At 48.2% G+C, this 25403-nt stretch overlaps 1 protein-coding gene across 2 annotated transcripts in view; it reads right to left on the bottom strand.

The window, feature by feature from the left end:
- Positions 1-25403, bottom strand: part of LOC106561679 (cyclin-dependent kinase 17) — a 62556-nt gene that overhangs the window by 8384 nt on the left and 28769 nt on the right. The window contains exons 2-7 of one of the 2 annotated variants that reach the window (XM_045688487.1): positions 24165-24319; positions 22312-22485; positions 18495-18628; positions 2472-2597; positions 1769-1825; positions 693-902 (exon numbers count right to left, since the gene is read on the bottom strand). In XM_045688487.1, coding sequence (XP_045544443.1) covers positions 693-902; positions 1769-1825; positions 2472-2597; positions 18495-18628; positions 22312-22485; positions 24165-24297 — 834 coding nt within the window. In that variant the 5' untranslated portion in view covers positions 24298-24319. The remainder of the gene's footprint in view (positions 1-692; positions 903-1768; positions 1826-2471; positions 2598-18494; positions 18629-22311; positions 22486-24164; positions 24320-25403) is intronic. The other variant, XM_045688488.1, reaches the window with a different exon arrangement.

Raw genomic sequence — 25403 nt, 5'->3', positions numbered from 1 at the left:
GAAGAAGGTGCAGACATTGTCAAACAGGAAGAAGGCGCAGACATTGTCAAACAGGAAGAAGGCGCAGACATTGTCAAACAGGAAGAAGGCGCAGACATTGTCAAACAGGAAGAAGGCGCAGACATTGTCAAACAGGAAGAAGGCGCAGACATTGTCAAACAGGAAGAAGGCGCAGACATTGTCAAACAGGAAGAAGGCGCAGACATTGTCAAACAGGAAGAAGGCGCAGACATTGTCAAACAGGAAGAAGGCGCAGACATTGTCAAACAGGAAGAAGGTGCAGACATTGTCAAACAGGAAGAAGGTGCAGACATTGTCAAACAGGAAGAAGGTGCAGACATTGTCAAACAGGAAGAAGGTGCAGACATTGTCAAACAGGAAGAAGGTGCAGACATTGTCAAACAGGAAGAAGGTGCAGACATTGTCAAACAGGAAGGGGTACAGAGTACGGCAGCAACACAAAACACCCAACACAGCATCCATTGGATAGAACCTGCTGGAACTTGCAAAATTAAAAAAATAAAAAAGTGATATGAACTTAAAAATACTTTAAGGATCAACCAACAGCACATGAGCGAAAAATAAGATAATTGTATTTGTCAAACTATCCCTTTAATTTCACATTCTATTATCTAGTCTTTCCACCGTAGGCTAGAAGTTGTAACAGAAGGGAATGTTTTTGTGCCTCTCACCAGGTACTCGAAGACTAGCGTCAGGGACTTGTCTGTGTGGATGATGTCGTGCAGCGTCACTATGTTGGCGTGTTTCAGGTCCTTCAGTAAGGACACCTCTCTGATAGCAGTGCAAGGTGCTCCCTCCTCGTGCTCCAGTCTGATCTCCTTCAGAGCCACCAGATTGTCTGTCAGTTTACTCCTTCCTTTAAACACTGTAGCATACGTCCCCTGGAGGGAGAGAGGGGGAGAGAGAGATGAGAGGGATGGAAGAGGGAGATGAGAGAAAGAGGGAGGGAGAGAGGGATGAGAAAGGGAGAGAGGGATGGAAGAGGGAGATGAGAGGGGTGGGGAGATGAGAAAGGGAGAGAGGGATGGAAGAGGGAGATATGAGAGAGGGAGATGAGAGGGGGGAGAGAGAGAGATGAGAAAAGGCGAGAGGGATGGAAGAGAGAGATGAGAGAGGGGAGGGGGTGAGAGAGGGATGACAGAGGGATGGAAGAGGGAGATGAAAGAGGGGGAGAGGGAGATGAGAGGGGGGGTGGGGGAGATGAGAGGGGGGTGGGGAGATGAGAAAGGGAGAGAGGGATGAGAGAGGGGAGGGTGAGATAGGGGAGGGGGTGAGAGGAATGAGAGGGGGGAGAGAGGGATGGAAGAGGGATGAGAGGGGAGGGGGTGAGATAGGGGAGGGGCGGGTGAAGGACTAACAGACCCAAATCCAGATTTATTATTATCATGATGTTTGTGATTAACTATATCACATTTAGACTGCGCTGAATCACTGATCGATAAATCACCTTCCATCCCAAATAACTAGTCACTATGTGACCCAGATGAGTGTTTCTGCACCTCGCCTTGCCCAAACTGATCCCCTCTAAAACACACTGGTCAGCAGAGGTGAGGGGTCAAGGTCTCCATGAACTCAATGACCAGGTTTAAGTAGAATGACTGAGTGTTTAATAATCAAATGGCCATGAGGAAAACAGGCAGCTGTGGCCTTTCAGACATGGTGAGCAAGTGGGGTATCAGGGAGAGGAGGAAGCCAAATCAGTATTTGTGTGAGCATAGAGAGAGAGAAAGAAGCAACACACACACACCTCTCCTAACTTGTCCAGTTTGATGTATGTCTCAAGCTTGCCGAATCCAATTTCAGACTGAAAGAAAAGATGAATAAACAAGTGTTAATGAGGTTCATGTCCTTGTTAACAGTGACCGACGTATACACACACACACACACTTTTCACAAAACCTGGCGGCCTTGTGTGTGTGTGTGTGTGTGTGTGTGTGTGTGTGTGTGTGTGTGTGTGTGTGTGTGTGTGTGTGTTTATATGGTCCCACTGGGTGTAATTTAATCTGACATTGTGTTTGATGTTGTGAAAGGGAGGAGGCAGTTTGGTGCATGTGAGTGGAAGTATGTGATTCACTTAACAGAACAGTGAACCATACCGTTCCTCTATTCTGATCCTGACAGGCAGCAGCATAAACACACACACAGTGGTGGTGACACAGACCATTCTGAGATGAGATGTAAACAGAAGACAACAGGGAGTGGAGGAGACCAGGCGTGAGCTCTCTGTCCGTCCGTCCGTCCTTCTCTCCGTCCATCCGTCCGTCTCTCGCTCTGACTGTCCGTCCGTCCCCCCATCTCTCCCTCTCCACCTCTGTCCCCCTCTCCCCATCTCTCCCTCTCCACCTCTGTCCCCCTCTCCCCATCCCCCCCCATCTCTCCACCTCTGTCCCCCTCTCCCCATCCCCCCCCATCTCTCCCTCTCCACCTCTGTCCCCCTCTCCCCCCCTCACCAATGATGCTCTTCGGGAGCGGCGGCTGAGTGGCTGGTCGAAGGAGGGGCTGGTGAGCTGTAGTTTCTCCAGGTAACCATCTGGAATACGGATGTCAGCAGGTAAAGACAGACGCTTGTTCAGGTCCTACACACACACACACACACACACACACACACACACACACACACACACACACAGAGAGAAAGAGAGAGAGGGAAGGGGTGAGAGAGCAATAGAAACTCCTGGACTCCCCAATTACTGACCAGGAGCTCTAAAAGAAACTTCAGGCTCTCAAATGTAAAAAAGCATGCGGACCTGATGGCATCCTAAATGAGATGCTCAAACTCACTAGTGCAAAATTTCAATTGGCTATATTAAAACTGTTTAATTTGATCCTGAGTGTAGGTTATTTCCCTGACATCTGGAATCAAGGACTCATAACCCCAGTCTTTAAGAACCCTGCTGCTGACTCTACCCCGCCCTGCTGACTCTACCCCGCCCTGCTGACTCTACCCCGCCCTGCTGACTCTAGCCCGCCCTGCTGACTCTAGCCCACCCTGCTGACTCTACCCCGCCCTGCTGACTCTACCCCGCCCTGCTGACTCTAGCCCGCCCTGCTGACTCTACCCCGCCCTGCTGACTCTACCCCGCCATACCCCGCCCTGCTGACTCTACCCCGCCCTGCTGACTCTACCCCGCCCTACCCCGCCCTGCTGACTCTACCCCGCCCTACCCCGCCCTGCTGACTCTACCCGCCCTGCTGACTCTGCCCGCCCTGCTGACTCTAGCCCGCCCTGCTGACTCTAGCCCGCCCTGCTGACTCTAGCCGCCCTGCTGACTCTAGCCCGCCCTGCTGACTCTACCCCGCCCTACCCCGCCCTGCTGACTCTACCCCGCCCTGCTGACTCTACCCCGCCCTGCTGACTCTACCCCGCCCTGCTGACTCTACCCCGCCCTGCTGACTCTACCCCGCCCTGCTGACTCTAGCCCTGCTGACTCTAGCCCTGCTGACTCTAGCTGTAGGCTGTAACCTGTTGTAACTAGGGGGATGTTGAATCATGCTTTATACAGTATGTTCATAGAGTAGCAGTATAGGTAAGTGTTATTGCTCCCATTACTGGATTGGCGTTTTGTTTAAACTACGGAATCCTATTGGTCTATGTCCCGCCAGTGCCAGGATTGGTGATATTGGGGGCAGGGGGGGGGATGTTATCCGTCAGCTGACCGCAGAACCCATTCCCCCTCTCCAGTTGTCCCATCGACCGGCCCTAATCCCGGACAACCCATCTGGGACGTATTACATTGTGTAATCCCATACAGTGATGTAATCCCAGAACAGCCATGTATCCTCTCTAGTCTACTTACCACTACAGGACAATTTAATACTACTGACAACAGAACAGCCATGTTTCCTCTGTAGACTACAGGACTATATAATACTACTGACAACAGAACAGCCATGTTTCCTCTGTAGACTACAGGACTATATAATACTACTGACAACAGAACAGCCATGTTTCCTCTGTAGACTACAGGACTATATAATACTACTGACAACAGAACAGCCATGTTTCCTCTGTAGACTACAGGACTATATAATACTACTGACAACAGAACAGCCATGTTTCCTCTGTAGACTACAGGACTATATAATACTACTGACAACAGAACAGCCATGTTTCCTCTGTAGACTACAGGACTATATAATACTACTGACAACAGAACAGCCATGTTTCCTCTGTAGACTACAGGACTATATAATACTACTGACAACAGAACAGCCATGTTTCCTCTGTAGACTACAGGACTATATAATACTACTGACAACAGAACAGCCATGTTTCCTCTGTAGACTACAGGACTATATAATACTACTGACAACAGAACAGCCATGTTTCCTCTGTAGACTACAGGACTATATAATACTACTGACAACAGAACAGCCATGTTTCCTCTGTAGACTACAGGACTATATAATACTACTGACAACAGAACAGCCATGTTTCCTCTGTAGACTACAGGACTATATAATACTACTGACAACAGAACAGCCATGTTTCCTCTGTAGACTACAGGACTATATAATACTACTGACAACAGAACAGCCATGTTTCCTCTGTAGACTACAGGACTATATAATACTACTGACAACAGAACAGCCATGTTTCCTCTGTAGACTACAGGACTATATAATACTACTGACAACAGAACAGCCATGTTTCCTCTGTAGACTACAGGACTATATAATACTACTGACAACAGAACAGCCATGTTTCCTCTGTAGACTACAGGACTATATAATACTACTGACAACAGAACAGCCATGTTTCCTCTGTAGACTACAGGACTATATAATACTACTGACAACAGAACAGCCATGTTTCCTCTGTAGACTACAGGACTATATAATACTACTGACAACAGAACAGCCATGTTTCCTCTGTAGACTACAGGACTATATAATACTACTGACAACAGAACAGCCATGTTTCCTCTGTAGACTACAGGACTATATAATACTACTGACAACAGAACAGCCATGTTTCCTCTGTAGACTACAGGACTATATAATACTACTGACAACAGAACAGCCATGTTTCCTCTGTAGACTACAGGACTATATAATACTACTGACAACAGAACAGCCATGTTTCCTCTGTAGACTACAGGACTATATAATACTACTGACAACAGAACAGCCATGTTTCCTCTGTAGACTACAGGACTATATAATACTACTGACAACAGAACAGCCATGTTTCCTCTGTAGACTACAGGACTATATAATACTACTGACAACAGAACAGCCATGTTTCCTCTGTAGACTACAGGACTATATAATACTACTGACAACAGAACAGCCATGTTTCCTCTGTAGACTACAGGACTATATAATACTACTGACAACAGAACAGCCATGTTTCCTCTGTAGACTACAGGACTATATAATACTACTGACAACAGAACAGCCATGTTTCCTCTGTAGACTACAGGACTATATAATACTACTGACAACAGAACAGCCATGTTTCCTCTGTAGACTACAGGACTATATAATACTACTGACAACAGAACAGCCATGTTTCCTCTGTAGACTACAGGACTATATAATACTACTGACAACAGAACAGCCATGTTTCCTCTGTAGACTACAGGACTATATAATACTACTGACAACAGAACAGCCATGTTTCCTCTGTAGACTACAGGACTATATAATACTACTGACAACAGAACAGCCATGTTTCCTCTGTAGACTACAGGACTATATAATACTACTGACAACAGAACAGCCATGTTTCCTCTGTAGACTACAGGACTATATAATACTACTGACAACAGAACAGCCATGTTTCCTCTGTAGACTACAGGACTATATAATACTACTGACAACAGAACAGCCATGTTTCCTCTGTAGACTACAGGACTATATAATACTACTGACAACAGAACAGCCATGTTTCCTCTGTAGACTACAGGACTATATAATACTACTGACAACAGAACAGCCATGTTTCCTCTGTAGACTACAGGACTATATAATACTACTGACAACAGAACAGCCATGTTTCCTCTGTAGACTACAGGACTATATAATACTACTGACAACAGAACAGCCATGTTTCCTCTGTAGACTACAGGACTATATAATACTACTGACAACAGAACAGCCATGTTTCCTCTGTAGACTACAGGACTATATAATACTACTGACAACAGAACAGCCATGTTTCCTCTGTAGACTACAGGACTATATAATACTACTGACAACAGAACAGCCATGTTTCCTCTGTAGACTACAGGACTATATAATACTACTGACAACAGAACAGCCATGTTTCCTCTGTAGACTACAGGACTATATAATACTACTGACAACAGAACAGCCATGTTTCCTCTGTAGACTACAGGACTATATAATACTACTGACAACAGAACAGCCATGTTTCCTCTGTAGACTACAGGACTATATAATACTACTGACAACAGAACAGCCATGTTTCCTCTGTAGACTACAGGACTATATAATACTACTGACAACAGAACAGCCATGTTTCCTCTGTAGACTACAGGACTATATAATACTACTGACAACAGAACAGCCATGTTTCCTCTGTAGACTACAGGACTATATAATACTACTGACAACAGAACAGCCATGTTTCCTCTGTAGACTACAGGACTATATAATACTACTGACAACAGAACAGCCATGTTTCCTCTGTAGACTACAGGACTATATAATACTACTGACAACAGAACAGCCATGTTTCCTCTGTAGACTACAGGACTATATAATACTACTGACAACAGAACAGCCATGTTTCCTCTGTAGACTACAGGACTATATAATACTACTGACAACAGAACAGCCATGTTTCCTCTGTAGACTACAGGACTATATAATACTACTGACAACAGAACAGCCATGTTTCCTCTGTAGACTACAGGACTATATAATACTACTGACAACAGAACAGCCATGTTTCCTCTGTAGACTACAGGACTATATAATACTACTGACAACAGAACAGCCATGTTTCCTCTGTAGACTACAGGACTATATAATACTACTGACAACAGAACAGCCATGTTTCCTCTGTAGACTACAGGACTATATAATACTACTGACAACAGAACAGCCATGTTTCCTCTGTAGACTACAGGACTATATAATACTACTGACAACAGAACAGCCATGTTTCCTCTGTAGACTACAGGACTATATAATACTACTGACAACAGAACAGCCATGTTTCCTCTGTAGACTACAGGACTATATAATACTACTGACAACAGAACAGCCATGTTTCCTCTGTAGACTACAGGACTATATAATACTACTGACAACAGAACAGCCATGTTTCCTCTGTAGACTACAGGACTATATAATACTACTGACAACAGAACAGCCATGTTTCCTCTGTAGACTACAGGACTATATAATACTACTGACAACAGAACAGCCATGTTTCCTCTGTAGACTACAGGACTATATAATACTACTGACAACAGAACAGCCATGTTTCCTCTGTAGACTACAGGACTATATAATACTACTGACAACAGAACAGCCATGTTTCCTCTGTAGACTACAGGACTATATAATACTACTGACAACAGAACAGCCATGTTTCCTCTGTAGACTACAGGACTATATAATACTACTGACAACAGAACAGCCATGTTTCCTCTGTAGACTACAGGACTATATAATACTACTGACAACAGAACAGCCATGTTTCCTCTGTAGACTACAGGACTATATAATACTACTGACAACAGAACAGCCATGTTTCCTCTGTAGACTACAGGACTATATAATACTACTGACAACAGAACAGCCATGTTTCCTCTGTAGACTACAGGACTATATAATACTACTGACAACAGAACAGCCATGTTTCCTCTGTAGACTACAGGACTATATAATACTACTGACAACAGAACAGCCATGTTTCCTCTGTAGACTACAGGACTATATAATACTACTGACAACAGAACAGCCATGTTTCCTCTGTAGACTACAGGACTATATAATACTACTGACAACAGAACAGCCATGTTTCCTCTGTAGACTACAGGACTATATAATACTACTGACAACAGAACAGCCATGTTTCCTCTGTAGACTACAGGACTATATAATACTACTGACAACAGAACAGCCATGTTTCCTCTGTAGACTACAGGACTATATAATACTACTGACAACAGAACAGCCATGTTTCCTCTGTAGACTACAGGACTATATAATACTACTGACAACAGAACAGCCATGTTTCCTCTGTAGACTACAGGACTATATAATACTACTGACAACAGAACAGCCATGTTTCCTCTGTAGACTACAGGACTATATAATACTACTGACAACAGAACAGCCATGTTTCCTCTGTAGACTACAGGACTATATAATACTACTGACAACAGAACAGCCATGTTTCCTCTGTAGACTACAGGACTATATAATACTACTGACAACAGAACAGCCATGTTTCCTCTGTAGACTACAGGACTATATAATACTACTGACAACAGAACAGCCATGTTTCCTCTGTAGACTACAGGACTATATAATACTACTGACAACAGAACAGCCATGTTTCCTCTGTAGACTACAGGACTATATAATACTACTGACAACAGAACAGCCATGTTTCCTCTGTAGACTACAGGACTATATAATACTACTGACAACAGAACAGCCATGTTTCCTCTGTAGACTACAGGACTATATAATACTACTGTACCTGACTGACCGCAGACAGAAGAGGCTCAGTCAGAGAGGTCGGTGAATCCCTTCATACAGGATGTCAGGTCCACTGTTTAAATGTTATAGTGGGTATAATGTTGTAATCCTTATTGTATGGTAATGCCAAAGGAAAATATACATATTCAGAATGGACGATACAGTTCTATTCTCCTCTGAACTTTAGGGGCAACTTCACCAGGAGCGCTGGTATATGGACCGTGTGATAGGGCCCAGGAGCGCTGGTATATGGACCGTGTGATAGGGCCCAGGCTCCAGGAGCGCTGGTATATGGACCGTGTGATAGGCTCCAGGAGCGCTGGTATATGGACCGTGTGATAGGGCCCAGGAGCGCTGGTATATGGACCGTGTGATAGGGCCCAGGAGCGCTGGTATATGGACCGTGTGATAGGCTCCAGGAGCGCTGGTATATGGACCGTGTGATAGGCTCCAGGAGCGCTGGTATATGGACCGTGTGATAGGGCCCAGGAGCGCTGGTATATGGACCGTGTGATAGGGCCCAGGCTCCAGGAGCGCTGGTATATGGACCGTGTGATAGGGCCCAGGAGCGCTGGTATATGGACCGTGTGATAGGGCCCAGGAGCGCTGGTATATGGACCGTGTGATAGGGCCCAGGAGCGCTGGTATATGGACCGTGTGATAGGGCCCAGGAGCGCTGGTATATGGACTGTGTGATAGGGCCCAGGCTCCAGGAGCGCTGGTATATGGACCGTGTGATAGGGCCCAGGAGCGCTGGTATATGGACCGTGTGATAGGCTCCAGGAGCGCTGGTATATGGACCGTGTGATAGGCTCCAGGAGCGCTGGTATATGGACCGTGTGATAGGCTCCAGGAGCGCTGGTATATGGACCGTGTGATAGGCTCCAGGAGCGCTGGTATATGGACTGTGTGATAGGCTCCAGGAGCGCTGGTATATGGACCGTGTGATAGGGCCCAGGAGCGCTGGTATATGGACCGTGTGATAGGGCCCAGGAGCGCTGGTATATGGACCGTGTGATGGGGCCCAGGCTCCAGGAGCGCTGGTATATGGACCGTGTGATAGGGCCCAGGAGCGCTGGTATATGGACCGTGTGATAGGGCCCAGGAGCGCTGGTATATGGACCGTGTGATAGGGCCCAGGCTCCAGGAGCGCTGGTATATGGACCGTGTGATAGGGCCCAGGAGCGCTGGTATATGGACCGTGTGATAGGGCCCAGGAGCGCTGGTATTATGGACCGTGTGATAGGGCCCAGGAGCGCTGGTATATGGACCGTGTGATAGGGCCCAGGAGCGCTGGTATATGGACCGTGTGATAGGGCCCAGGAGCGCTGGTATATGGACCGTGTGATAGGCCCCAGGCTCCAGGAGCGCTGGTATATGGACCGTGTGATAGGGCCCAGGAGCGCTGGTATATGTGTTGCTTCCTAAGTGGACAGTTTGATTACACAGAAGTGTGATTGACTTGGAGTTACATTGTGTTGTTTAAGTGTTCCCTTTATTTTTTTGAGCAGTGTATTTTATTACTTTACTGGTGTATCATGTAGGCTAACGTAACGTTAAATCAACGAGCCTCCACACAGTCAGTCAGTGCAGGAACGTGATCATTGCACCCAGATTGAGCTACAACTGGCTAGACAGCTGGTAGCCTAAACCCTGCCTCATGTTACTGCTGTTCCTAAAGCCATCGACATATGTTAGCCTACTGTAACCACACACAGAGAGAGAGAGTGTGTGTGTGTGTGTGTGTTAAGGTTGGGTGATTGTGTACAAGCCTACATCGCCCGATTGTGCCCCATAGCGATCCTCGATAGTCGACCACTATTGGGGGGGGGGGTCTTTCTCATGGCTACCCATGCATTTCCATGGAAATATAACCTTTATTTGGAAAGTAATAAATATATAGATATTTTTTAAAAGCATTCATGATTTGCGTAAATGTAATATACTAACTATTACTCTTGTTAAAAATATGAAATGGTGTTACATTTGGTGAAGAGCACATTATGACTTGTTTAGGACTCGAGACTTGACGGTCTTGACTTGAGACTTGACTCGGACTTGCCTGTCTTGACTTGGGACTTGAGTGCTAAGACTTGAGACTTACTTGTGACTTGTAAAACAATGACTTGGTCCCACCTCTGGCTACTAGTGTGTGGAGCTCCTTCCCTCTCCCTGTGTGCTAAAGGCAATGTGTCAATACTCATCAGGCATGTGATGGGATGTGTTGTGGTGCTCTGGGCTGAAGCTGTGCTGCCTGGAGGGGGTCAATCAAACAACTCGTTCCAAAACACACAAAGCAGGACTCTGTAGGGAGTGGCTCTGAACAGGAGCTAGCTAGCTAATTGTGGATCGCCTACAGGAGCCAGCGTGGGGAGAGCTATCTAACTAGCAGAGTCAGAGAGAGGGAGGGAGGGAGGGATAGAAATAAAGAGAAAAGGAGGGTGAATGAAAAGAGAGAAAAAAGAGAACCAGAGAGGAAGAGAGGTATTGTTTGTGGGGTTTCACGTTCCTGTGTAGCCCCCCCGAAATAAGCTGCTAAATGTTTTTTGGTTTGGATGTTTTTAATCCGGCCTAAGCACTTGGTCTACGTCTCAACTGTCACCCTAGTTCAAAAGTAGTGCACTACATAGGGAATAGGGTGCCATAGGGTCCTGGTCGTAAGTAGTGCACTACATAGGGAATAGGGTGCCATTTGGGAAACACCCATTGGTTTTTCTCTTCTGTTTTGTTGTTCCCAAGGCAGGCCTCGTTGCTCGGTACTTTTCTGGAAAACAACCAATCCCTTTTCCTTGTGGACATCACTCATCATATGCCCTTCCCAGTTTGTCTTCCAAAGCTAGATTTACAGTAGTAAGATTTAGATTCTGGATACTAGTTTGATGACAAACAATGTTGCTGTTGGATCTTTGTCTGGTCTGTCACACACACACTAATAGCTTGATGTGTCATGAGGACCTGCGGGTGGTGTGTGTGAGACACAAGGTAAGATCACATTTGTGGGGCCTCCCGAGTGGTGCAGTGGTCTAAGGCAATGCATCGCAGTGCTAGCTGTGCCACTGGAAATCCTGGTTAGAGTCCAGGCTCTGTCACAGCCGGCTGCGGCCAGGAGACCCATGGGGCGGCGCACAATTGGCCCAGCGTCATCCGGGTTAGGGGAGGTTTTGGCCGGCAGGGTAACGTCTCCTGTGTCGGGCCGGGCCCAGTGCACGCTGACACGGTCGCCAGGTGTACAGTGTTTCGTCCGGCACATTGGTGTGGCTGGCTTCCGGGTTAAGCGGGCATTGTGTCAAGAAGCAGTGCGGATTGGTTGGGTTGTGTTTCGGAGGATGCATGGATATCGACCTTCGTCTCTCCTGAGTCCGTACGGGAGTTGCAGCAATGAGACAAGAATGTAACTACCAAAATTGGGGAGAAAAAGGGATGAATATTTTTTTTTTTTTAAATACAAAAAAAAAGTAAAATGTTATGTTTGTGTTAAGATTTTGTACGTGTTAAGATTAGGTACAGTATGTGCTAAGACTACGTATGCATCTGCTCTACCCAAATTTACAACCAACTAATTGCAGCATTACCACAAATATGGAAGAGGCAAGTCGAAGGGGGAAAAAGTAAGGAACTTCCCTGTCGGCCATACATTAAAGATCAAAAATGGTTAAAGAAAATTGTGATGAATAAAAACATACCAATTTCATTTAAGGAAATGTCATTTAACTGTGCCATATAAATTGGAAAATATTTATGATTCCATGGCACGTGGTTTATGAATTGACAAGCAATACGACACCGGATTCAAAAACAGACAAACAGACAGACAGACAGACAGACAGACAGACAGACAGACAGACAGACAGACAGACAGACAGACAGACAGACAGACAGACAGACAGACAGACAGACAGACAGACAGACAGACAGACAGACAGACAGACAGACAGACAGACAGACAATCTTTCCAACTCTGCAGATTTTGCTGCGAGGAGGCAGTCAGTAGATAATTTATTTTGGTACTGTCCATATGTAGCTTGTATTTGGTCAAAGGTCCAGGAATAGCTGAAGAATTGCAACATTTACCTAGAACTAACACTGCAGATAGCAATACTGGGTGATTTGAAAAGCCATAGTCAATCAATCAATAATATAATAATTATTTTATCTTTAATTTACAATCTGTAGAAGCTATGAGAATAGAAAGGTTCAGTACTTTTGCGAAGCATCACAGCACAGTTGAAAAATATATGGCTGCTAGAAATCCAAAATGGAGGGTGGTAAGAGATAGATGGGAGTGGTTGAATGAAGCTGAAGGGTGGGACTAATAACAACAATATAACCAATGTAAAACATACGAGGTCTGTAAAATGTATATAGGTTCAGAAATGTTGTGAAATAGCACAGTTACAAATAGAAATAAAACTGGATGGACATCAGAAATAGATAAAGGAATAAATACAAACTATTGTAAAATAGATTGTGTCTGTAAAATGTGTATAGTATGTATAAACTGAAGGTAGAAGCCTAAGTGTTATTGTTTATTCGTTTTCTCCAATTGGGGGAGGGGTGGTAGGGTTTGGGGAATAATAAAAGTATATTCCAAAAAAATAAGTGTGTATGTTCAACCACATACATAAACTCAGCAAAAAAAGAAAATGTCCCTTTTTCAGGACCCTGTCTTTCAAAGATAATTCGTAAAAATCCAAATTACTTCACAGATCTTCATTGTAAAGGGTTTAAACACTGCTTCCCATACTTGTTCAATGAACCATAAACAATTAATGAACATGCACCTGTGGAACGGTCGTTAAGACACTAACAGCTGACAGACGGTAGGCAATTAAGGTCACAGTTATGAAAACTTAGGACACTAAAGAGGCCTTTCTACTGACCCTGAAAAACACCAAAAGAAAGATGCCCAGGGTCCCTGCTCATCTGCGTGAACGTGCCTTAGCCATGCTGCAAGGAGGCATGAGGACTGCAGATGTGGCGAGGGCAATAAATTGCAATGTCCGTACTGTGAGACGCCTAAGACAGTGCTACAGGGAGACAGGACGGACAGCTGATTGTCCTCACAGTGGCAGACCATGTGTAACAACACCTGCACAGGATCGGTACATCTGAACATCACACTGCGGGACAGGTACCGGATGGCAACAACAACTGCCCGAGTTACACCAGGAAGGCACAATCCCTCCATCAGTGCTCAGACTGTCCGCAATAGGCTGAGAGAGGCTGAACTGAGGGCTTGTAGGCCTGTTGTAAGGCAGGTCATCACCAGACATCACCGGCAACAACGTCGCCTATGGGCACAAACTCACCGTCGCTGGACCAGACAGGACTTGCAAAAAGTGCTCTTCCCTGACGAGTCGCGGTTTTGTCTCACCAGGGGTAATGGTCGGATTCACGTTTATCGTCGAAGGAATGAGCGTTACACCGAGGCCTGTACTTTGGAGCGGGATCGATTTGGAGGTGGAGGGTCCATCATGGTCTGGGGCGGTGTGTCAATGCATCATCGGACTGAGCTTGTTGTCATTGCAGGCAATCTCAACGCTGTGCGTTACAGGGAAGACATCCTTCTCCCTCATGTGGTACCCTTCCTGCAGGCTTATCCTGACATGACCCTCCAGCATGACAATGCCACCAGCCATACTGCTCATTCTGTGCGTGATTTCCTACAAGACAGGAATGTCAGTGTTCTGCCATGGCCAGCGAAGAGCCCGGATCTCAATCCCATTGAGCACAGACTGGAATATGTTCCGGGATTCATCCAATGGCATTGAGGAATACACCACCTCAGTCATCGGCTTCATCAATAAGTGCATCGATGACATCATCCCCACAGTGACTGTACGTACATATCCAAACCAGAAGCCATGGATTACAGGCAACATCCGCATCGAGCTAAAGGCTAGAACTAACGCTTTCAAGGAGCGGGAGACTAATCCGGACGCTTATAAGAAATCCCGCTATGCCCTCAGACGAACCATCAAACAAACAAAGTGTCAATACAGGATTAAGATTGAATCCTACTACACCAGCTCTGACGCTCGTCGGTTGTGGCAGGGCTTGAAAACTATTACGGACTACAAAGGGAAACCCAGACGCGAGCTGCCCAATGACACAAGCCTACCAGACGAGCTAAATGCATTTTATGATTGATTCGAGTCAAGCAACAATTAAGCATGCACGAGAGCACCAGCTGTTCTGGATGACTGTGTGATAACGCTCTCGGTAGCCGATGTGAACAAAACCTTTAAAACAGGTCAACATTCACAAAGCCGCTGGGCCAGACGGATTACCAGGACGTGTACTCAAAGCATGCGCGGACCAACTGTCAAGTGTCTTCAATGACATTTTCAACCTCTCCCTGACTGTCTGTAATACCTACATGTTTCAAGCAGACCACCATAGTCCCTGTGCCCAGGGAAGCGATGGTAACCTGCCTAAATGATTACCGACCAGTGGCACTCATGTCAGTAGCCATGAAGTGCTTTGAAAGGCTGGTCATGGCTCACATCAACAGCATCCTCCCAGACACCCTAGACCCACTCCAATTCGCATACCGCCCCCAACAGATCCACAGATGACACAATCTCAATCGCACTCCACACTGCCCTTTCTCACCTGGACAAAAGGAAAACCTATGTGAGAATGCTGTTGATTGACTACAGCTCAGCATTCAACACCATAGTGCCCACGAAGCCCATCACCAAGCTAAGGACTCTAGAACAAAACACCTCCCTCTGCAACTGGGTCCTGGACTTCCTGACGGGCCACTCCCAGGTGGTAAGAGTAGGCAACAACACGTCTGCCACAATGATCCTTAACACTGGGGCCCTTCAGGGTTTTGTACTTAGTCCCCTCCTGTATTCCCTGTTCACCCACGACTGCGTGGCCAAACACAACTCCAACACCATCATTAGGTTTGCTGACGACAACAGTGGTAGGCCTGATCACCGACAACTATGAGACAGCCTATAGGGAGGAGGTCAGAGAACTGGAAGTGTGGTGCCAGGACAACAACCTCTCCCTCAATGTGAGCAAGACTAAGGACTTAGGCCTCCATTAACATTGACGGGGCTGTAGTAGAGTGGGTTGAGAGTTTCACTGTCCAAACATACCAAGACAGTTGTGAAGAGGGCACGAGACAACCTTTTCCCCCTCAGGAGACTGAAAAGATTTGGCATGGATTCCCAGATCGTCAAAAGGTTCTACAGCTGCACCATCGAGAGCATCCTGACCGGTTGCATCACCGCCTGGTACGGCAACTTCTCGGCATCTGACCGAAAGGCGCTATAGAGGGCAATGCGTACGGCCCAGTACATCACTGGGGCCAAGCTTCCTGCCATCCAGGACCTATATAATAGGCAGAGTCAGAGGAAAGCCCATAACATTGTCAGAGAGTCCAGTCACCCAAGTTATAGACTGCGCCAAGTCTAGGACCAAAAGGCTCCTCAACAGCTTCTACCCCCAAGCCATAAGACTGCTGAACAATTCATAAAATTGCCACCACACAATTTACATCGACCCCTCCCTTTTGTACACTGCTGCTACTCGCTGTTTGTTTGTTACCTATGCATAGTCACTTCGACCGCCACCTACATATACAGATTACCTCAACTAGCTAGTACCCCCGCACACTGACTTGGTAATGGTGCCCCCTGTATATAGCCTTGTTATTCTTATTGTGTTACTTTTTATTATAACTTTTAATTTTAGTCTACTTGGTAAATATTTTCTTCTTCTTGAACTGCACTGTTGGTTAAGGGCTTGTAATTAAGCATTTCACGGTAAAGATTCGGACCGCAGAGTGAAGGAAAAGCAGCCAACAAGTGCTCAGCATATGTGGGAACTCCTTTGAGACAGTTGGAAAAGCATTCCAGGTGAAGCTGGTTGAGAGAATGCCAAGATTGCTTTGATGACAGCTTTGCACAAAGGGTGGCTATTTGAAGAATCTCAAATATATTTTGATTTGTTTAACACTTTTTTAGTTACTACATGATTCCAAATGTGTTATTTCATGGTTTTGATGTCTTCACGATTATTCTACAATGTAGAAAATAGTAAAAATAAAGAAAACCCATTGAATTAGTAGGTGTTCTAAAACCTTTAACCGGTAAAGTGTGTGCGCACACACACACACACACACACACACACACACACACACACACACACACACACACACACACAAACAACAACCGTTCAAAAGTTTGGGGTCACTTAGAAATGTTTTTGTTTTTGAAAGAAAAGCAAATTTGTCCATTAAAATAAGATCAAATAGATCAGAAATACAGTGTAGACATTGTTAATGTTGTAAATGACTATTGTAGCTGGAAACGGCTGGTTTTTTAAGGAATATCTACATAGGCGTACAGAGGCCCATTATCAGCAACCATCACTCCTGTGTTCCAATGGCACGTTGTGTTAGCTAATCCAAGTTTATCATTTTAAAAAGCTAATTGATCATTAGAAAACCTGTTTGCAATTATATTAGCACAGCTGAAAACTGTTCTGATTAAAGAAGGAATAAAACTGTCCTTCTTTAGACTAGTTGAGTATCTGGAGCATCAGCATTTATGGGTTTGATTACAGGCTCAAAATGGCCAGAAACAAATAACTTTATTCTGAAACTCGTCAGTCTATTCTTGTTCTGAGAAATGAAGGCTATTCCATGTGAGAAATTGTCAATAAACTGAAGATCTCGTACAACGCTGTGTACTAATCCCTTCACAGAACAGCGCAAAGTTGCTCTAACTAGAATAAAGAGAGGAGTGGGAGGCCCCGGTGCACAACTGAGCAAGAGGACAAGTATATTAGAGTGTCGAGTTTGAGAAACAGATGCCTCACAGGTCCTCAACTGGAAGCTTCATTAAATAGTACCCGCAAAATACCAGTCTCAAGGTCAACAATGAAGAGGCGACTCCGGACTCCGAGTTCCTCTGTCCAGTGTGTGTTCTTTCGCCCATCTTAATCTGTTATTTTTATTGGCCAGTCTGAAATATGGCCTTTTCTTTGCAACCCTGCCTAAAAGGCCAGCATCCCGGAGTCGCCTCTTCACTTGGACAGTTTATTAGGTACACACAGCTAGTACTGGGTCAGACCCCACTTTGCCTCTAGAATAGCCTGAATTTGTCTGTTTGTGGATCGCCTATTAGCTTGTACAATTCTTGCCCTTATCCTTCAACCTCTCTCATCAACAAGCTGTTTTCACCCACAGGACTGCCGCTGACTGGATGTTTGTTGTTTGTCGCTCCATTCTCGGGGAAACCCTAGACACTGTCGTGCGTGAAAAGCCCAGGAGGGCGGACGTTTCTGAGACACTGGATCCGGCGTGCCTGGCACCAACGATCATACCACGCTCAAAGTCACTTAGGTCACTCGTTTTGCCCATTCCAGTAACTGAATGTCTCCCTGCCCGTCTTCCTGCTTTATATAGCAAACCACGGCTCACTGCCTGTAGGAGACATCAATTTCCCCAAACGGGGTGGTGTACCTAATAAACTGGCCAGTGAGTGTATATGGCCAAGGGTACGTGAGGTGAGGAATGAACTGCGTGTGAGAGAGATAGTGAGTCACTCATAGAGGACAGTGGAAGTATAATAGAAATCTGTGTAACACGCCAAAACAAATTTTTACTTGGTTTAATTAAAAAAAATTATCTCCCCCCTAAACTTCCATTGTCCTCCAAAAGTAGTTGAACGCCTCTGACAAAAAACCCTTCCGATCCTCCTCCACCCTGGAGCGGGCAGTGAAGGGATGGAGGGATGAAGGTGGGTCAGACCGTGGGCTAGACGTACCTCTGCAGAGATGCGTCGGTTTCCCCTGTTCCTCAGACACACCCCTGTGGGGGACTGAACCTCGTCTGAGCTGGTCCCTGATGCCTGGTCACTCTCTCCATCAGAACCCATCTTCATATTCTCATGGACAATGTCTAAGAGAGAAGGAGAGAGGAGGGGGAGAGTGGGACGAGAGGGACGAAACAGAGAGAGAGGAGGGGGAGAGTGGGACGAGAGGGACGAAACGGAGAGAGAGGAGGGGGAGAGTGGGACGAGAGGGACGAAATGGAGAGAGAGGAGGGGGAGAGTGGGACGAGAGGGACGAAATGAGAGAGAGGAGGGGGAGAGTGGGACGAGAGGGACGAAACAGAGAGAGGAGGGGGAGAGTGGGACGAAACAGAGAGAGGAGGGGGAGAGTGGGACGAAACAGAGAGAGAGGAGGGGGAGAGTGGGACGAGAGGGACGAAACGGAGAGAGAGGAGGGGGAGAGTGGGACGAGAGGGACGAAACAGAGAGAGAGGAGGGGGAGAGAGGGACGAAACAGAGAGAGAGGAGGGGGAGAGTGGGAGGAGAGGGACGAAACAGAGAGAGAGGAGGGGGAGAGTGGGACGAGAGGGACGAAACAGAGAGAGAGGAGGGGGAGAGGGACGAGAGGGACGAAACGGAGAGAGAGGAGGGGGAGAGTGGGACGAGAGGGACGAAACGGAGAGAGAGGAGGGGGAGAGTGGGACGAGAGGGACGAAACGGAGAGAGAGGAGGGGGGAGAGTTGGACGAGAGGGACGAAACAGAGAGAGAGGAGGGGGAGAGTGGGACGAGAGGGACGAAACAGAGAGAGAGGAGGGGGAGAGTGGGACGAAACAGAGAGAGAGGAGGGGGAGAGTGGGACGAGAGGGACGAAACAGAGAGAGAGGAGGGGGAGAGTGGGACGAGAGGGACGAAACAGAGAGAGAGGAGGGGGAGAGTGGGACGAAACAGAGAGAGAGGAGGGGGAGAGAGGGACGAAACAGAGAGAGAGGAGGGGGAGAGTGGGATGAAACAGAGAGAGAGGAGGGGGAGAGAGGGACGAAACAGAGAGAGAGGAGGGGAGAGTGGGACGAGAGGGACGAAACGGAGAGAGAGGAGGGGGAGAGTGGGACGAGAGGGACGAAACGGAGAGAGAGGAGGGGGAGAGTGGGACGAGAGGGACGAAACGGAGAGAGAGGAGGGGGAGAGTGGGACGAGAGGGACGAAACAGAGAGAGAGGAGGGGGAGAGTGGGACGAGAGGGATGAAACAGAGAGAGAGGAGGGGGAGAGTGGGATGAAACAGAGAGAGAGGAGGGGGAGAGTGGGATGAAACAGAGAGAGAGGAGGGGGAGAGTGGGACGAGAGGGACGAAACGGAGAGAGAGGAGGGGGAGAGTGGGACGAGAGGGACGAAACGGAGAGAGAGGAGGGGGAGAGTGGGACGAGAGGGACGAAACGGAGAGAGAGGAGGGGGAGAGTTGGACGAGAGGGACGAAACAGAGAGAGAGGAGGGGGAGAGTGGGACGAGAGGGACGAAACAGAGAGAGAGGAGGGGGAGAGAGGGACGAGAGGGACGAAACAGAGAGAGAGGAGGGGAGAGTGGGACGAAACAGAGAGAGAGGAGGGGGAGAGAGGGACGAGAGGGACGAAACAGAGAGAGAGGAGGGGGAGAGAGGGACGAAACAGAGAGAGAGGAGGGGGAGAGTGGGACGAGAGGGACGAAACGGAGAGAGAGGAGGGGGAGAGTTGGACGAGAGGGACGAAACAGAGAGAGAGGAGGGGGAGAGTGGGACGAGAGGGACGAAACAGAGAGAGAGGAGGGGGAGAGTGGGACGAGAGGGACGAAACAGAGAGAGGGGAGGGGGAGAGAGGGACGAGAGGGACGAAACAGAGAGAGGGGAGGGGGAGAGAGGGATGAAACAGAGAGAGAGGAGGGGGAGAGTGGGACGAGAGGGACGAAACGGAGAGAGAGGAGGGGGAGAGTGGGACGAGAGGGATGAAACAGAGAGAGAGGAGGGGGAGAGTGGGACGAAACAGAGAGAGAGGAGGGGGAGAGTGGGACGAGAGGGACGAAACGGAGAGAGAGGAGGGGGAGAGTGGGACGAGAGGGACGAAACAGAGAGAGAGGAGGGGGAGAGTGGGACGAGAGGGACGAAACAGAGAGAGAGGAGGGGGAGAGTGGGAGGAGAGGGACGAAACGGAGAGAGAGGAGGGGGAGAGTGGGAGGAGAGGGATGAAACAGAGAGAGAGGAGGGGGAGAGTGGGAGGAGAGGGACGAAACGGAGAGAGAGGAGGGGGAGAGTTGGACGAGAGGGACGAAACAGAGAGAGAGGAGGGGGAGAGTGGGACGAGAGGGACGAAACAGAGAGAGAGGAGGGGAGAGTGGGACGAGAGGGACGAAACAGAGAGAGAGGAGGGGGAGAGTGGGACGAAACAGAGAGAGAGGAGGGGGAGAGAGGGACGAGAGGGACGAAACAGAGAGAGAGGAGGGGGAGAGTGGGACGAAACAGAGAGAGAGGAGGGGGAGAGAGGGATGAAACAGAGAGAGAGGAGGGGGAGAGTGGGACGAGAGGGACGAAACAGAGAGAGAGGAGGGGGAGAGTGGGACGAGAGGGACGAAACAGAGAGAGAGGAGGGGGAGAGAGGGATGAAACAGAGAGAGAGGAGGGGGAGAGTGGGACGAGAGGGACGAAACGGAGAGAGAGGAGGGGGAGAGTGGGACGAGAGGGACGAAACGGAGAGAGAGGAGGGGGAGAGTTGGACGAGAGGGACGAAACAGAGAGAGAGGAGGGGGAGAGTGGGACGAGAGGGACGAAACAGAGAGAGAGGAGGGGAGAGAGGGACGAGAGGGACGAAACAGAGAGAGAGGAGGGGGAGAGAGGGACGAGAGGGACGAAACAGAGAGAGAGGAGGGGGAGAGAGGGACGAAACAGAGAGAGAGGAGGGGGAGAGTGGGACGAGAGGGACGAAACAGAGAGAGAGGAGGGGGAGAGTGGGACGAGAGGGACGAAACAGAGAGAGGGGAGGGGGAGAGAGGGACGAGAGGGACGAAACAGAGAGAGGGGAGGGGGAGAGAGGGACGAGAGGGACGAAACAGAGAGAGGGGAGGGGGAGAGAGGGACGAGAGGGACGAAACAGAGAGAGGGGAGGGGGAGAGAGGGATGAAACAGAGAGAGAGGAGGGGGAGAGTGGGACGAGAGGGATGAAACAGAGAGAGGAGGGGGAGAGTGGGAGGAGAAGGATGAAACAGAGAGAGGAGGGGGAGAGTGGGAGGAGAGGGACGAAACAGAGAGAGAGGAGGGGGAGAGTGGGAGGAGAAGGATGAAACAGAGAGAGGAGGGGGAGAGTGGGAGGAGAGGGATGAAACAGAGAGAGGAGGGGGAGAGTGGGAGGAGAGGGATGAAACAGAGAGAGGAGGGGGAGAGTGGGAGGAGAAGGATGAAACAGAGAGAGAGGAGGGGGAGAGTGGGAGGAGAGGGATGAAACAGAGAGAGAGGAGGGGGAGAGTGGGAGGAGAGGGATGAAACAGAGAGAGGAGGGGGAGAGTGGGAGGAGAAGGATGAAACAGAGAGAGATGTGCCATTTTCACAGGATGAGGTCAATATGGTAAAAAATTGCCCGCCCTGACAAGGACTGTATAATCACTACTTGATAAGAGCAGAGGGACCATAAACACGACTGAATGTTATTCTTTCCATCAACTCAACGTCATCCACTGCTGCTGGGAACTACAGCAGCAACCACTCCCTGGTCAGTTTCCACTGTCCTACCCTCTCTCAGATGACGCTGTGTGTGTGTGTGTGTGTGTGTGTGTGTGTGTGTGTGTGGTCTCACCAAGGCGGCTGCCGTTGCGTTGAACGGCCATAAAAGACCCTAGCCCTCCTCCACCTATGACGCTCTGGGGTCTCCGCAGAGGGGGCTTCTTGAAGGAACTAGTGTACTGGTGCAGGAAGGAGTGAACACTGTGGGCCGAGGGGGGAAGCCCGTGACCGTTATGCACCATGGTCCCTGTTGGTGGGAAGAGACAGAACTGTGAATCAATACGAGTACCTTAGATTAGAATACTGTTAGCCTGTACTGTATAACACCGTTTAGCATAGATGGAACAAGGAGTTCTTCCCCAACCAAGTAACCTGACCAGGGAAAACCCAAGGCCTAAAACAAGGCATACTGTCAGGAAATGCAATCCCCTATATGCATTTAACTGCGGCGCACCACCGCTGCTAAAATGTGGATGCCACAAAAAAAAAAGAATTGTCCTGCTGGGAAACAAACCTCAGGGGAAACACTGTTAGGTGTCGTCAAAGAGAGATTATTAGGCCTTGTGTGTGGACAGATCAGAATACATCAATACAGAGAGAAAGAGGGATATAGAGAAAACTAACAGGATTAAGATCAAAGAAGAACATCAGAGAGAAAACAGAAAGTCTCTCAAAACAACAGATGACCAAACACACTCCTTCCAACATCGTTACTAGATAACACACACACACGTCTTATTCCACTACTACTGCAGTGTTGTTGCGTTATATAAATCAGATTAAGGCTATGGTATTAGGACTCCTCCCCATCACACCATCTCTACTCATCTGACCATTCCATTCTGTCTCCTGGATTTATACTGGCAAACACACAGCTGTCTGCCGCAACACAATCCCCTCTGCTGAAGAACACACAAGTAAATCCTCCTCCTACACACACCTTTAATATCCCACCACACACACACACACACACACCTAATCCGTCCCTATTCAGGAGCAGGGAACAGTCAGGGCAGATGTGGGGTTTAAAAGCTCTTTAAAAAACATGGATGAGCTGATTGAGTGAAATCTTTTTTATTTTACCTTTATTTAACTGGGCAAGTCAGTTAAGAACAAATTCTTATTTTCAATGACGGCCTACTGGGGAACAGTGGGTTAACTGCCTTGTTCAGGGGCAGAACGACATATTTTTAGTTGACCTTGTCAGCTTGGGGATTCAATCTTGCAACCTTTCAGTTACTAGTCCAACGCTCTAACCACTAGGCTACCTGCCGCCCAGAATACCTGAATACCAACAGAGAATAAGAGAGGGGAGCTGGTTAAAAGGAGAGAAGAAGAGAGGGAAGGAGAGGGGAGCTGGTTAAAAGGAGAGAAGAAGAGAGAGAAGCTGGTTAAAAGGAGAGAAGAAGAGAGGGAAGGAGGGGAAGCTGGTTAGAAGGAGAGAAGAAGAGAGAAGCTGGTTAAAAGGAGAGAAGAAGAGAGGGAAGGAGGGGAAGCTGGTTAAAAGGAGAAAAGAAAAGAGGGAAGGAGAGGGGAGCTGGGTAGGAGAGAATAGCTGTTGAAGAAAAGGAGAGGGGTGCTGGGAAAAACATTGATAAAGCCTGGTGATGAAAGAGAGGGAGAGACAGGACAGAGAACGAGGAGAGAAATGTGTTTCAAGATGAACAGCTGCTTTCACCGAGTCCTCTAAGTCACTGTGGCAATGTCATGGAAACTCTAGAACGTTCGAGACCCTGACAAGCCAGCACCATAGCAACGCCACGGCAGCCGACGACAACACCAGACTATCCCTGGAAGGCTTAATACCAGCTGAGAGATAGAGTGACATAGCTGGTTAATTATCTTTGTTTTGATGCCTCGCAGGCTACATACAACCTTCTACATACAGCCCCCCCCCCCCACACACACACACGTGCAGACACACACCCTCACTGCTGTCCTTGATGCCGTTCTCCTCTATAGTCATCTGTTCAGACAATTCAGACAGAGACTCATCGATGGTCTGACTCCCTCTCAGAGTCTGGGACAGCCTCCTCCTAAACCTCTTCATCTTCTCCATGGAGCTCTCTGGCAGGGGAGGTCTGGGGAGAGAAGAGAGGAGAGGACAGCCAGTAAGGTCTGGGGAGAGGAGGGGACAGTCAGTAAGGTCTGGGGAGAGAAGAGAGGAGGGGACAGCCAGTAAGGTCTGGGGAGAGAAGAGAGGAGGGGACAGCCAGTAAGGTCTGGGGAGAGGAGAGGACAGCCAGTAAGGTCTGGGGAGAGGAGAGGACAGCCAGTAAGGTCTGGGGAGAGGAGAGGACAGCCAGTAAGGTCTGGGGAGAGGAGAGGACAGCCAGTAAGGTCTGGGGAGAGGAGAGGACAGCCAGTAAGGTCTGGGGAGAGGAGAGGACAGCCAGTAAGGTCTGGGGAGAGGAGAGGACAGCCAGTAAGGTCTGGGGAGAGGAGAGGACAGCCAGTAAGGTCTGGGGAGAGGAGAGGACAGCCAGTAAGGTCTAGGGAGAGGAGAGGACAGCCAGTAAGGTCTGGGGAGAGGAGAGGACAGCCAGTAAGGTCTGGGGAGAGGAGGACAGCCAGTAAGGTCTGGGGAGAAGAGAGGACAGTCAGTAAGGTCTGGGGAGAAGAGAGGACAGCCAGTAAGGTCTGGGGAGAAGAGAGGACAGCCAGTAAGGTCTGGGGAGAGGAGAGGACAGTCAGTAAGGTCTGGGGAGAGGAGGGGACAGTCAGTAAGGTCTGGGGAGAAGAGAGGACAGCCAGTAAGGTCTGGGGAGAAGAGAGGACAGCCAGTAAGGTCTGGGGAGAGGAGGGGACAGTCAGTAAGGTCTGGGGAGAGGAGAGGACAGCCAGTAAGGTCTTGGGAGAGGAGGGGACAGTCAGTAAGGTCTGGGGAGAGGAGGACAGTAAGTAAGGTCTGGGGAGAGGAGAGGACTGGGGTCTGGGGAGGTCTGGGGAGAGAGTCATCTGAGAGAAATGGATACCCACACACTGTTACATGTACTCAGTTTATTTTATTGTGGAATATTATAGCAGAAAAGAGTAACAGATAGCTGAAGAAAAACTACTGAGATCACACCTTGAAATGAAGAGGCCCGATAGAGACTTATAATACCTATGGTTTTCAGTATGCTGTTCAAACAACTGGAGACGGACAGAAGGGTGGGTTCATAA

Source organism: Salmo salar, chromosome ssa10, assembly GCF_905237065.1.
Source record: "Salmo salar chromosome ssa10, Ssal_v3.1, whole genome shotgun sequence".
Taxonomy (NCBI): domain Eukaryota; kingdom Metazoa; phylum Chordata; class Actinopteri; order Salmoniformes; family Salmonidae; genus Salmo; species Salmo salar.
Note: the sequence above shows the minus strand (reverse complement) of the source record. Positions and strands in the feature narration are given on the sequence as shown.